Source organism: Ceratotherium simum, chromosome 16 (genome assembly GCF_057802395.1).
Source record: "Ceratotherium simum simum isolate JZ-2026a chromosome 16, ASM5780239v1, whole genome shotgun sequence".
Lineage (NCBI taxonomy): Eukaryota > Metazoa > Chordata > Mammalia > Perissodactyla > Rhinocerotidae > Ceratotherium > Ceratotherium simum.
In genome coordinates, this window is record NC_141915.1 from 61765229 (window position 1) to 61780712 (window position 15484).

General features: G+C 42.2%; 1 protein-coding gene across 4 annotated transcripts in view; it reads right to left on the reverse strand.

The window, feature by feature from the left end:
- Positions 1 to 15484, reverse strand: part of CCDC57 (coiled-coil domain containing 57) — a 141722-nt gene that overhangs the window by 85252 nt on the left and 40986 nt on the right. For 3 of the 4 annotated variants that reach the window (XM_087441839.1, XM_087441838.1, XM_087441841.1), the window contains 3 exons: positions 11207 to 11429; positions 10307 to 10459; positions 4725 to 4828 (listed from right to left, as the gene is read on the reverse strand). In XM_087441839.1, the coding sequence (XP_087297965.1) occupies positions 4725 to 4828; positions 10307 to 10459; positions 11207 to 11429 (480 nt within the window). Of the gene's footprint in view, positions 1 to 4724; positions 4829 to 6002; positions 6636 to 10306; positions 10460 to 11206; positions 11430 to 15484 lie in introns of those variants that run through there. The other variant, XM_087441842.1, reaches the window with a different exon arrangement.

Below are 15484 nucleotides of genomic sequence, written 5' to 3' on the forward strand. Positions count from 1 at the left end.
CATGCTGAGGCCGCGTCCCACATACAGCAACTAGAAGGATGTGCAGCTATGACATACAACTATCTACTGGGGCTTTGGGGGAAAAAAATAAAATAAATAAAATTTAAACAAACAAAAAAAGCCCTCATATATCAATAATCACTCTAAAAATGTAAATGGATTGAATTCTTCAATCAAAAGACACAGAGTGGTGGGATGGATTAAAAAACAAGACCCAACAATATGCTGCCTCCAGGACACACACCTCAGCTCTAAAGACAAACACAGGCTCAGAGTGAAAGGATGGAAGACAATACTCCAAGCTAATGGCAAACAAAAGAAATCAAGTGTTGCCATACTTATATCAGACAAAGTAGACTTCAAGATAACACAGGTAATAAGAGACAAAAAGGGACAATATATAATGATAAAAGGGACACTCCACCAAGAAGATATGTCACTTATAAATACATATACACCCAACACAGGAGCACCAAAGTACATAAAGCAACTACTAACAAAGCTAAAAGGAGATATTAACAACAACACAATAATAGTAGGGGATCTTAACACCTCACTTACATTGATGGATAGATCATCCAGACAGAAAGTCAATAAGGAAACAGTGGACTTAAACGAAAAACTAGACGAAATGGACTTAATAGATACATAGAGAGCACTCCATCCAAACATAGATTACACATTCTTCTCAAGCGCGCATGGAACATTCTCAAGGAGAGACCATACGATGGAAACAACGCAAACCTCTACAAATTTAAGAAGACTGAAATCATAACAAGCATCTTTTCCAACCATAATGCTATGAAACTAGAAATCAACTACAAGAAAAAAACTGGGAAAGTGACAAAGATGTGGAAACTAAACAACATGCTACTCAATAACCAATGGATCACTGATGAAATTAAAGGAGAAATAAAAAAATATCTGGACACAAATGAAAATGAAAATACACCATACCAACTCATATGGGATGCAGCAAAAGCAGTCCTGAGAGGCAAACTCATAGCAATACAGGCCCACCTTAACAAACAAGAAAAATCCCAAATAAGCAATCTTAAACTGCACCTAACAGAATTAGAAAAAGAAGAACAAAGCCCAAAGTCAGCAGAAGGAGGGAAATAATAAAACTTAGAGCAGAAATAAATGAAATTGAAACCAAAGAAAACAGTAGAAAGGATCAATGTAACAAAGAGCTCGTTCTTTGAGAAGATAAACAAAATTGACAAACCCTTAGCAAAACTCACTAAGAAAAAAAGAGAGAAGGCTCAAATAGATAAAATTAGAAATGAAAGAGGAGAAATTACAATGGTTACCACAGAAATACAAAGGATTATAAGAGAATACTATGAAAAACTATATGCCAACAAACTGGACAATCTAGGAGAAATGGATAAATTCTTAGACTCATATAACCTCCCAAAACTGAATCAAGAAGAAATAGAGAATCTGAGTAGACCAATCACAAGTAAAGAGATTGAAACAGTAATCAAAAACCTCCCCAAAAATAAAAATCCAGGATAAAACAGCTTCTCTGGAAGAATTCTACCAAACATTTCAAAGAAGATTTAATACCTATCTTTCTCAAACTATTCCAAAAAGTTGAAGAAGACAGAACACTTCCTAACTCATTCTATGAGGCCAACATTACCCTGAGATCAAAACCAGACAAAGACAACACAAAGAAGGAAAATTACGGGCCAATACCACTGATGAACATAGAGGCAACAATCCTCAATAAAATATTGGTAAACTGAATACAGAAATACATTAAAAGGATCATCCCACCATGATCAAGGGGGATTTATACAAGGGACGCAGGCATGGTTCAATATCTGCAAATTAATCAATGTGATACACCACATTAACAAAATGAGGAATACAAACCAAACGATCATCTCAATAGATGCAGAGAAAGCATTTGACAAGATCAAACATCCATTTATAAAAACCCTCAACAATCGGGCTGGCCTCGTGGCTTAGCGGTTAAGTGCGCGCGCTCCACTACTGACGGCCCGGGTTCGGGTCCCAGTTGTGCACTGACGCGCTGCTTCTCCGGCCATGCTGAGGCCGCGTCCCACATACAGCAACTAGAAGGATGTGCCACTATGACATACAACTATCTACTGGGGCTTTGGGGGGAAAAAACAAAGGAGGAGGATTGGCAATAGATCTTAGCTCAGAGCTGGTCTTCCTCAACAAAAAGAGGAGGATTAGCACGGATGTTAGCTCAGGGCTGATCTTCCTCACAAAAAAAAAAAAAAAGCAGTGACGCCAAGAATCAGCTCTATTGCCCTAAACTATATCCACTAAATGATCTTTGAAAAAAAAAAAAAAGAAAGAAAAGAATAAAAAAAAAAAAAAACCCTCAACAAAATGGGTATACAAGGAAAGTACCTCAACATAATAAAGGCCATATATGACAAACCCACAGCCAAAGTCATACTCAACGGCGAAAAACTGAAAGCCATCCCTCTAAGAACAGGAACAAGACAAGGGTGCCCACTCTCGCCACTTTTATTCAATGTAGTACTGGTGGTTTTGGCCAGAGCAATTAGGCAAGAAAAAGGAATAAAAAGAATCCAAATGGGCAACAAGGAAGTGAAACTCCCACTGTTTGCAGACGACATGATTTTATATGTAGAAAACCCTCAAGAATCCATAGGAAAACTAGAAGAAATAATCAACAACTACAGCAAAGTTGCAGGGTACAAAATCAACTTTCAATAATCAGTTGCATTTCTGTACTCTAATAACGAACTAAAAGAAAGAGAACTCAAGAATACAATCCCATTTATAATTGCAACAAAAAGAATAAAATATCTAGGAATAAATTTAACCAAGGAGGTGCGAGACTTATATAATGAAAACTATAAGACATTATTGAAAGAAATCGATTATGACATAAAGAAATGGAAAGATATCCCATGCACATGGATTGGAAGAATAAACATAGTTAAAATATCCATACTACCTAAACCAATCTACAGATTCAATGCAATCCCAATCAGAATCCCAAGGACATTCTTCACGGAAATAGAACAAAGAATATTGAAATTCATATGGGGCAATAAAAGACCCCGAATAGCTAAAGCAATCTGAGAAAAAAGAACAAAGCTGGAGGCATCACAACCCCTGACTTAAAAATATACTACAAAGCTATAATAATTAAAACAACATGGTACTTGTGAAATAACAGACACACAGATCAATGGAACAGAATTGAAAGCCCAGAAATAAAACCACACATCTACGGACAGCTCATCTTTGACAAAGGAGCTAAGAACATACAATGGAGAAAGGAAAGTCTCTTCAGTAAATGGTGCTGGGAATACTGGACAGCCACATGCAAAAGAATGAAAGTAGACCATTTTCTTCCGCCATACACAACAATTAACTCAAAATGGATCAAAGACTTGAAGGTAAGACCTGAAACTATAAAACTCCTAGAAGAAAATACAGGCAGTACACTCTTTGACATCAGTCATAGAGGGATCTTTTTGAATTCCATGTCTACTTGGACAAGGGAAACAAAAGAAAAAATAAACAAGTGAGACTTCATCAGACTAAAGAGCTTCTGCAAGGCAAAAGAAATAAGGATCAAAATGAAAAGACAACCCACCAGCTGGGAGAAAATATTTGCAAATCAAATATCCAACAAGGGGTTAATCTCCATAATATACAAAGAACTCACACAACTAAACAACCAAAAAACAAACAACCCGATCAAAAAATGGGCAGAGACTATGAACAGACAGTTTTCAAAGGAAGACGTTCAACATCACTAATTATCAGGGAAATGCAAATCAAAACTACACTAAGATATTATCTTACACCCGTTAGAATGGCTATAATCACCAAGACAAAAAATAACAAACCCTGGAGAGATCGTGGAGAAAAGGGAACCCTCATTCACTGCTGGTAGGAATGTAAACTGGTGCAGCCTCTATGGAAAACAGTATGGACATTCCTCAAAAAATTAAAAATAGAAATACCTTATGATCCAGCTATCCCACTACTGGGTATCTACCCAACGAACCTGAAATCAACAATCCAAAGAGGCTTCTGCACCCCTATGTTCACTGCAGCATTATTCACTATAGCCAAGAAGTGGAAGCAACCCAAGTGTCCCCTGACTGATGATTGGATAAAGAAGATGTGGTGTATATATATATATATATATATATATATATATATATATATATATCTACACACACACACACACACACAAAAGGGTCTACTCAGCCATAAAAAAAGACAAAATAGTCCCATTTGCAACAACCTGGATGGACCTGGAGGATATTATGTTAAGCGAAATAAGCCAGAGAAAGACAAACACCATATGATTTCACCCATATGTAGAAGATAAACTAACACACAGATAGAGAGAACAGTCTGGTGGTTACCAGGGAGAAGGGGGTTGGGGGGTGGGCACAAGGGGTGAAGGGGCGTATTTATATGGTGACTGACAAACAATAACGTACAACTAAAATTTCAAAATGTTATAAACTATTATGACATCAATAAAAAAAAAAAGTGAAAAACAAAAATAAAAACTAACCCCTTCCTTGGAGGGAAATAGGCATAGAGAGGTCAAGTGACATGTCTGAGGTCACAGTAGGGTTTGCACCTGGCAGCTGGCTCCAGAGCCTGCATGCTGCCCACCCCAGGAGCGGCTCTCTAGTCAGAAGACCTGTACAGCCTGAGTGTCAGAGGGGCAGCCATACCTTCTGTCTGAGCCCGGTCACCAGGAAGTTCAAGAGACGTGCCCTGTCTCCAAGCCTCCTGAGTGCTAATCTCGTGGATGCACCATCAGCTGGCATGGCTCCTCCTGTAGAAAGAGTGATTCTGTCAGGCTCAGGTCTCCTAAAGCCTCAGGGAAGGTTCCAACTGACTGCCCTCTCTTTGAGGAGGTGGACTTTTGCGCCATCCTTCTCTGCTCCCAGCCAAGGAGGCCCACTGTCACTGCTGGTCCCCCTCGACGCGAAGATGTTCTAAAGCTGAGTGGACAGACTGGGTCCCCACGAAGATTGGGATGTGCTGTACGTAAAGTATAATCCTTACGCCAAGAAAGCAGGAATCTTTGCAGAAAAAAGATCCCATCTTACCACCTAGTGTCTGGTAGAGGCTGATCTACACCAGTCTCCTATTCAATTGTCTGGGAATGAAGAAAAATGTACATACAACCCAGAGGTCAAGGAAGAAATCACACTGAATGTTAGAAATTATTTTGAACTGAATTATCACAAAAATACGGCTTATCAAAACTGATGGAATGAATCTAAAGCCATCTTTTCAAGAATATTTGTAACCTTAAAAGCTTATTTTAGAAAAGAAGGCAGGCTGAAAAATCAATGAGCTGAACCTCTGTTTCCAAAAATGAGGGAAAGAACAACCAAACAAAGTAGAAGGAAGGGGAGAATAAAGCTAATATCAGATACTGAGGTAACAGAGAATACGTGTATGACAGAAGACCAACAAAACCAACAGCTGGTCCTTTGAAAAGGCTTTCAGAAAAGATTAATCCCTGGTAAGACTACGCAGGAAAAAAAAAGGGAACAGAAACCATACAGTGAATGGAAAAAAGGTTCTCACTTCAGATCACACAGGCTTTTAAGACTCATAGGAGGATGCTGTAAGCAACTTCATGTCAAAATTTTGACAATTTAGATGGACAATTTTCTAGTAAAACATAACATCAAAAAATGACACACAAAAAAGAAAATCTAGATAGTCCTATAACTGTGAAAAAAAATGAATTCACAATTTAAAACCTCCCCACAGGAAAAATTCGAAGCCCAGGTGGTTTCAAACTTGAATTCTATCAATTGGATAAGGAAAAATTAACATGAGTCTAATACAAACTTTTTCAGAAAACAGAGAAATAGGGAATATCTTCCAACACATTTATGGGACCAGAATACCCTTGATTCCAAAACCCAATATGAACGTCATAAGAAAGGAAACTACAGGCCAATCTTTTTTTTTTTTTTTAAAGATTTTATTTATTTATTTTTTTCCCCCAAAGCCATAGTAGATAGTTGTATGTCATAGCTGCACATCCTTCTAGTTGCTGTATGTGGGACTCGGCCTTAGCATGGCCAGAGAAGCAGTGCCTCGGTGCGCGCCCGGGGTCCGAACCCGGGCCACCAGCAGCGGAGCGCGCGCACTCAACCGCCAAGCCACGGGGCCGGCCCGTACAGGCCAATCTTACAAACACAAATGCAATAGTTCTCAATAAAATATTAGCCAGAGAATATACCACATGTTGAGTTTATTCCAGAAACGCAAGGTGGGTTGAACATTCGAAAACCAATTTAAGCTTCTCATTCCGGACAACATGGAGTATGAGCTTTCCACCCCACTCCTCTCCCTACTTACAACTAAAAGCCCTGGGCAACAGACACAAAGCGACCACGAGAAAATTCTGAACAGTGAGGAAAAGCAGGCAGAGAGGCTAGGGACCTCGGGATTCAAGGGATGATCCGCAGTGAGTTCCTTGTCTTTTTTTCTCCCCGTATTTCCCAGCTTCAGTGCTGCAGTAGCCACGACCCAGAACCACCAATGAGCCAGGACCAAGAAGAAAGGCCCAGGAAAAGGGAGACTCTGCAGGTAGAGCCCTTCTGACCACACGTGCCCTGTGGAGACAAACACCATGAGAGAAGCTGCACCCCACCCTCCACTACCCGCTTCTCCACTGCCCTGCATGACCCTGCCCTGCACGACCCTGCCCTGCACGACCCTGCCCTGCACTGTGCACTAGTCAAACAACAGCACCTCTCCCAGTAAGATCATGTGGGGAGGATTATGGAGATGGGGGAGCTGGGGAAAGGAATTCCTTCAGTCTGCATATCGGGTCCCTGAGGAGCCCATGTGGAAATCAGGCAGCACCGATACAGCCGAAGCTTTGAGAGCTGGGCTCCAGAGAGCTGGTGGAAGACTGCTCAGGACTTAAATTGGCCACAGGTGGCACACAATTGGACAGACCAGAAGAGCATCGCAAAGGCTCTGGAAAGTAAGTGGGCATTCAAACCCAACCCAAGAGAGTGAGCCAAGATATGCACTGTGACCCTAGAAAGGTGGACTGCCTGATTAAATAGAAGTAGAATTAAAATAGAGTTCATAAGGCTCAGAATTTCATAACATGATACTCAAAATGCCCATGATGGAATCCAAAATTATTCATCACACTAACAACCAGGGAAATCTCAACTCAAGAAATCTCAACTGAAGACAGACGACACCAAGATGACACAGATGCTGGAATGATGTGACAAGGATTTTAAAGCAACTCCAATAAGAAATTTGATACACTCTTAAAACAAATGGAAAAAAAGTTTCAGCAAAAAAATAAAAGATATAAAGAAAAACAAAAGGGAAATTTTAGAACTGAAATCGAAATAAAAATCTCACTGGATGGGCTCAACGGCAGAAAGGAGATGACAGAAGAAAAAACTGGTGAACTTGAAGACAGATAATAGAAATTATCCAATCCGAACAACAGAAAACAGATTAAAAAAAAAAACAAGTAACAGAGCCTCAGGGACCTGGGGGGAGAACAATAGAAGAGCTAACGTTTTTATCATCACAGTCTCAAAAGGAAAAAGAGTGTGGAGCTGAAAAAACACTTGAAGAAATAATGGCTAAAAACTTCTCAAATTTGGCAAAAGACATAAACCTTCAGATTCAACATCAAATGGGATAAGCTGAAGAAATCTATGCCCAGACACATCATAATCAAATTTCTGAAAGTAAAGACAAACTTTTGAAAGCAGGCAGAGAAAAATGATGCAATGACCTACAGGGGAACAATGATTCAAATGGCAATGGATTTCTCATCAGAAACTATCACCTGATTTCTCACCAGAAGGAAGTGGTATAATATATTTTAAGTGCTGAAAGCAAAGAACTGTCAACTCATAATTTTGTTGTTCAGGAATGAAGGTGAAATAAAGACATCTCAGAAAAGTGAAAACTAAGAGCACCTCTCACCAGTAGACCTGCTCTGAGAGAACTGCTGCAGGAAGTACTTCAGACAGAGAAGGACTGGAAAAAGAAGGATACCTGGACCCCAGGAAATACCACAGACTCTACCTCTCCTCCTGAGTCTTTAACACTATGTTTGACAGTTGAAAGCAAAAGTAAAATCCTGTGAGGTGGTCCTTGATGTGTGGAGAGGTGACAGTTGCAATAATAAAGGGGGTGAAGGGCTGGACAGCTGTAACACTCCCATGTTCCACTTGAAAGTGCAGAATGTTGACATGAGTTGACTGTGCTAACAAGTATATTGTAATCCCTGAAGCAACTGTTAGAAAGATGACCCAAAGAAATACACTCACAAACACTATAGATAAATTAAGATGGAACACTAAAAAATGTTCAAGTAACACCCAGGAAGCGGGGAAAGAGGAAACTGAGGCACAGGGCACAGACATTCAGTGGCTGGCAGACCTGGATGCTGACATAGCACTAACCATATCAAGTGTAAATGGTATATCAAGTAAAATAGCAGCAAAATGGATTTCAAAAACTGACAACTATATGCTGCCTACAAAAAATTCACTGCAAATGTAATGACAGAGGTTGGTTAAAAGTGCAAGGACTACGAAGAAAGACCATGAAAAGAGTCATCACAAGAAGGCTGATATCAGACCGAGCAGACCTCAGAGCAAGGAAAACTGCAGGATAAAGAGGAACATCTGTAATGATATAAGGATCGATTCACCAAAAAATGTAACAATTCTAAACGTATATAAATCTAACAACACTTCAAAATACATTAAGCAAAAACTGACAAAAACTGACAGAATCATGATAAAAAATAAAGATTTCTATTACAATAGAAATAGGAAAAAAATTCTATAATCTGACCAAAAAAACCCAACAACAACTAACCTTCAGCAAATATTCAACTTAATTGTGAAATGTTGATATCCACATCGTCCTCAAGATACCAGACATGAGAAATAACATAAGAAAAAGAACCAGAAGACATCAGCATTGGAAAAGAAATAAATAAAACTTGCATTATTTGAGACAAGCTCATCCTGCAGGTGGAACACCCTGCCCGGCCCCTCTGCTTCCTGAACAATCAATCCTCTAAGCTGTGGGCAGGCCTGTATCCACTGACCCAAGCTGGGCTCACCACCTGGGGGCCAGTGCCCAGGCAGGGAGATGGGTGGGGCCAGGGAGGCACCCCACAGAGGGGCACCCATGCAGCAGAAAGGCCTCTGTGGCAGGAGGGGAGGTGGTGAGGAGAGGTGGCGGCAGTGGGAGGCTGCTTACGTCCAGGGAACTGGATGGAAGAAGGAACTGTATTAAGGATATCAGGAGCCAGGTTTCTCATTGTCAGAAAAGGAAGTTCAAACAATGAAAAAGGAGAAAACTAGAATGAACTCTGTGACGCTGGACTAACCAAAAAGGAACAGAGTGACCAGTAAGTCTGTCTTAAAATTAAGACCTTCTGGGGGCAACCCGGTGGTGTAGCAGTTAAGTTTACACATTCTGCTTCATTGGCCCTGGGTTCACGGGTTTGGATCCCAGACACAGATCTACACACCGCTCATCAAGCCATGCTGTAGCAGCGACCCACATACAAATGTTAGCTCAGAGACAATCTTCCTCAAGCAAAAAGAGGAAGATTGGCAACAGATGTTAGCTCAGGGCCAATCTTCCTCACCAAAAATAAACAAATAAATAAATGAATAAACAAACAAATAAATAAAATTAAGACCTTCCGTTCACCAAAAGACACCAGTGAAGAAATAAATGCCTGTTGTTTGAGCTCCCCAGCCAGTGGTATTTGTTATGGCAGCCCAAGCAGACTAACACACCAATGAACACAGAAAAAGATGTTCAGCATCACTAATAAATAGGAAAATGCAAATTAAAACCATAATAGGATGTACTACAGAACCACCAGGATGGCTTTGGTTAGAATGAGTGGGTGTGCTAAGTGTCAGTGGGGAGCCAGAGTGACAGCTGTCTCATGACTGCTGATGGTGGAGTACATGGGTGTGAACGCTTTGGAGAACGGTCTGGGCTGGCTACCAACTAAAACACACTGTAGTCAAAAAAAAAGCCAGACAAAAAGAACACACACCATATAATTCCATTTATATGAAAACAGAAAACTCAACTACAGGGTGAGGAGTCAGGATAGTGGCTGACTCTGGAGGGAGGACAACGGGGTTCCCAGGTACTGGTAACGGGTACCCGATGTTTGCAATAATTCCTTGAGCTGTACTCAATTTTAAAAAGATAGCGTTACTGGACAGAGCACGCGACACAATGAGACACAGACCCTTACCAGTGCTTTCTGTCGAGGTATGGACGCTGGGTTGAACATCAGTATAAGATAAGGACATCTTTGAAGGATCTAACATATCTTCTAGTTGTTCTTCCAGGGTTTTAAATTTATGCTTTAGACTTCGTATTTCTGCTTCAAGGGCCAGCACATAATCTGCCAAAAAAAACCCAGTAAATACCCACCGCACATACAGGCAGACAAATTTACACCCTCGTCCTTTATCACCAAGGCAGGGGCTTGTGCAAGCTTGTGCCTGCTTGCTCCACTGACCTGCCCCTCCTCCCTGCCCGACCCTCACAGCTGTCCCCATGCTATCTATGTGCCATCGGGCCCTCGGTCACCAGAGTGCAGCATCCAGAGATTAGCTCACTGTGCTCTCCAAGGAGGGCTCATAACCAGAAGCACACATTAACGCTCCCTCAATCCTGCGAGCCTTTACACACAGATCCAACATAGTGTCTCGAGTGCGGAGCCATCTTTGCAGGCTGCTGTCCCTCCACTCACAACTACATGGACCCCACTCTGACAGGGCACGAAGTGGGGTGCCCACCTCCGCCACAGTCCGGGACACTCCCCTGAGGAAGGGCCTGGCGTCCACCAGCTCCACGCTGCCCATAAGCTAGTAGAGTGCAGCACTAGCCCAGCCCTTGTCCAAGTTGGGCTCTGGTTAGTAAGTGTGGCCGGTATGTATCCTTCACTTTTTTTCTTCCACTTTACCAATAACTTATCATATACATAAAAATTGACTTAAAATCCCTTCTCTTGGAAGAAAAGCAGCTGTCATGCTTTGAAGTGATTTACTAAAGAGGATGTTCATTTATAAGACTCCAGGGGAAACCTATCTTGGACCCAGTAGAGATCTTCCCTCGTCCTCCTTCTCTGTCTCTCTCCCTTGCTCACCAGGAGTGGCGGCATCTGCTGTTGTCTTTGGATCAGGTTGGTTTGTATCTGAAGTCTCTCCTCCTGACTGGGCAGAAGGAAGAATTTGATCACTCAGAGTTTCCATTTCTTTCCTCATTTGTGCAACAGCATTTCGCAAGCTTGAGTTCTGCTCTTGTAGCCACTGGATCTCACTAGATGGAAAACTTTTACTTATTTCTCCTTCATGACAACTTGGAGGCCTCTGTCAAATAAAAAAAAAAAAAAAAAAAAAAGAAAATGGTAACAAAGGGCGGGCAGTGACCTTCCTTTCTAAATTGACAGAAGTACGAAAAAACCTTTTTTTCGGGGGCCGGCCCCGTGGCTTGGTGGTTAAGTGCTTGCGCTCTGCTGCTGGCAGCCCGGGTTCGGATCCCGGGCTCGCACTGACGCATCGCTTCTCCGGCCATGCTGAGGCCGCATCCCACATACAGCAACTAGAAGAATGTGCAGCTATGACATACAACTAACTACTGTGGCTTTGGGGGGAAAAAATAAAATAAATAAAAAATCTTTAAAAAAAAAAAAAAAAAAAAAATTTTTTTCTTCTAGGTTTCACAAAGACAGATTGCTGTTTTTCAAAGGTAATTTTGATTGGGAAATTTGGGGACCCTTCCTTTTCAGTCAAAAAGCCATCAGTCACCCATTAGGGTGGCTATAATAAAAAAGACAGACAATAACAAGTGTTTGCGAGGATGTAGAGAAAATGGGACCCTTGTATACTGTAAAGGGTAAATGTATGCAGCTGCTTTGAGAAACAGTCTGCCAGTTCCTCAGAAAGTCAAACAGAGAGTTATTATCTAGCCCAGCAATTTCACTGCTAGGTATACGCCTAAGAGAAATGAAAACATGTGTCCACACAGAAACTTGTATGCACATGTTCACAGCAGCACTATTCAGAGCAGCCAAAATGTGGAAACGCTCAAACATCCACCAATAGAGGAAGAGAGAAACAAATGGAATACAATGAAATATTATTCAGCTATAAAAAGGAATGAAGAGAGGAGAGAAGTCAAGATGGCGGCGTAAGCAGACTCTGAACTCACCTTCTCCCGCAGATACAGCCAATTTACACCTACTTGTGGAAAAATTACCCCTGAGACAGAACTGAAAACTGGATAAGAGGAACCCCTGCAACAAAGGACAATCCTAATTGAGGTAGAAGAGGCAGAAACTCCCTTCTGGAGAGGAAAAACACTGCCTTCACAAGCCACAGCGCCTCACGGCTGCCAGGGAGCAGCCCAAAGGTACACAGCCCTCCCTGAAGGAGCAGAGCCCTGAGCCAGGAGCGCCCCTGCTGTGGGCATTTTGTGGACCCAGCACAATCGAGACGAGTGACATAATATCTGACTTTGCCTGCTACTAAAACATTGGGGAGTACCCACAGAAAAGCTGGTTCACAAAGAAAGTAAAACCGGCTCTTAAAGGACCCACACGCAAACTCACCCGTTTCAGAAAGCAACCTAAAATCACCAGAAAGAGAGGTGCATAGTGCTTTGGTGAAAAGAGACTCACCTAATAGGCCCTGAGTGCATCTCGGTGAGAGGTGAGACCGCTCCAGGGACTGGGACATTGGCGGCGGCCATTGTTGTGGCCTGGTGTGGGCGTGCTGACACAGATGCCATTGGAGTTTTCCCTGAGGCCTGCTAGCCCAGGTCTGCCCCACCCACTAAAGCACCAATTTAATCCAGCTCAGCCAGAGCAGGCAGCCCACCCTAGAGACTGGCCCCACCCAACAACAAGCCCTCAGGCAACTTGTGGGCCTACATAGATTGGTGACTGGATTCTCTGCAGCCTGGCAACTGAGCCCACTTCAGAGGGGCAGGGTATGCACAAGGAGTGGGTGCAGAGTGTGGGGCGGTGGTGGAGTGTGCGGGGCTCCCGCCGTGGAGAGACTGGGTCCACTTCAGGAGGTCGGGGCGCACACACGGAGCAGGACTGTGTTGACTGTGTGTGTGGATCTGTGGGTGGCAGGGCTTGTCAGCTGCAGAAGACTTGTGCTTCTCAAAGACCCACATAGGGGGTTTGCCCCACCTTCCAAAGCCTGAAACAATTGGGTGCTCCCATGCCTGAGGTGAGCCCCACCCAGCTGCAATCCTCAGAGAGCTGACAAGAGACCTAAAGGCTAAAGGCTTATAGCAATTGTAAGGCCCTGAGCCTAACAACCTGCCACACTGGGGGCCTACTCACTTAAAAGAAATACCGCAACACAAATGTGGTATTAGAACTTGCAGCCAACTGTGCTGGGGCTCCCCACACCTGATAAAGAGACTGAAGGGCCCATAACAACTGCAAGCAGCTGAGCACTACAACAGCTGGCCAGGAGCATAACTCGGCCTCCCTGGGTGCCTACAGGGAGAGCAAACAGGCTACAACAGAAAGACACACGTAGCCCACATAGGGGTCACCCCTGGAACATTGAGAACTGAAGGAAGCACACTGAAGGCCTCCTAAGGCATCACTTATATAAGGTCACCTATCCAAAAGCAGGAGACGTAGCTGACCTACCTAATACGTAGACACAAGCACAGGGAAAGAGGCAAAATGAGGAGGCAAAGGAATACATTCCAAGTAAGGGAACAGGACAAAACCCCAGAAAAGGAAATAAGTGAAACAGAAATGAGCAACCTACCCAACAGAGAGTTCGAACAAAGAGTGTTAAGGATGCTCACTGATCTGGGGAAAAGAATAGATGAACTCAGGAAGAATGTCAATAAAGAAATGGAAGATATAAAAAAGAATGAATCAGAAATGAAGACTACAATACTGGAATCAGAAATGAAGACTACAATACTGGAAATGAAAAATTCACTAGAGGGACTCAAAAGCAGAGTAGAGGATATAGAAGAACAGATCTGTGAGCTTGACGAAAGACTAGAAGAAATTACCCAAGCTGAACAGGTAAAAGAGAAAAGAATTAAAAAGAGTAAGGACAGTCTAAGGGACCTCTGGGACAACATCAAGCGCAATAACATCCGTGTTATAGTGTCCCAGAAGGAGTAGAGCGAGACAAAGGGGCAGAGAATCTATTTCAAGAAATAATACCATGCTGTGGCAGCGTCCCATATAAAGTGGAGGAAGATGGGCACTGATATTAGCCCAGGGCCAGTCTTCCTCAGCAAAAAAAGAGGAGGATTGGCAGATGTTAGCACAGGGCTGATCTCCTCACAAAAAAATAAATAAATAAATAAATAAATAAAGGGAGCTAATTAAAAAAAAAAAAAAAAAAGAAATAATAGATGACAACTTCCCTAACCTAAGGAAGGAAACAGACATCCAGGTACAGGAAGCACAGAGAGCCCCAAACAAGATAAACCCAAAGAGGCCCACACCAAGATACATCATAATCAAAATGTCCAGAATTAAAGAGAGAATCCTAAAAGCCGCAAGAGAAAGTCAAGCTACATACAAAGGAAACGCCATAAGGCTATCAGCTGACTTCTCAGCAGAAACCTTACAGGCTAGAAGAGAGTGGCGCAATATATTTAAAGTGCTAAAAGGAAAAAATTTACAGCCAAGAATACTCTACCCAGCAAGGTTATCATTTAAAATGGAAGGAGAGATCAAAAATTTCCCAGACAAGCAAAAATTAAAGGAGTTTGTCACCAAGAAACCAGTGCTACAAGAAATGTTAAAGGGACTGATTTAAGGGGAAAAGAGAAGACCACAAATAGGAAAAATTATCTATTTCCATGATAAGAGGGTAATGGATACAAATGCACAAAAAAGAGGTTAGATATGATATCAAAAACATAAAAGGAGGGAGGAGGGGAGTTAAAGAGTAGAGCTTTCAGACAGAGGTCAAACTAAAGAGACCATCAATTCTGTATGGAAGAAGAAAGGAACAGAGAAGGACTACGAAACACTGAGAAAAGAAAAATTAAAAAATGGCAGTAAGTACATACTTATCAATAGCTACTTTATTTATTTTATTTTTTATTTATTTATTTATTTTTTCCCCCAAAGCCCCAGTAGATAGTTGTATGTCATAGCTGCACATCCTTCCAGTCGCTGTATGTGGGACGGCGGCCTCAGCATGGCCGGAGAAGCGGGGCGTTGGTGCGAACCTGGGATCCGAACCCCGGCCGCCAGCAGTGGAGCACACGCACTTAACCGCTAAGCCATGGGGCCGGCCCTCAATAGCTACTTTAAACGTCAATGGACTAAATGCTCCAATTAAAAGGTATAGGGTGGCTGATTAGATAAAAAAACAAGACCCATATATATGCTACATGCAAGAGACACACGTCAGACCTAAAG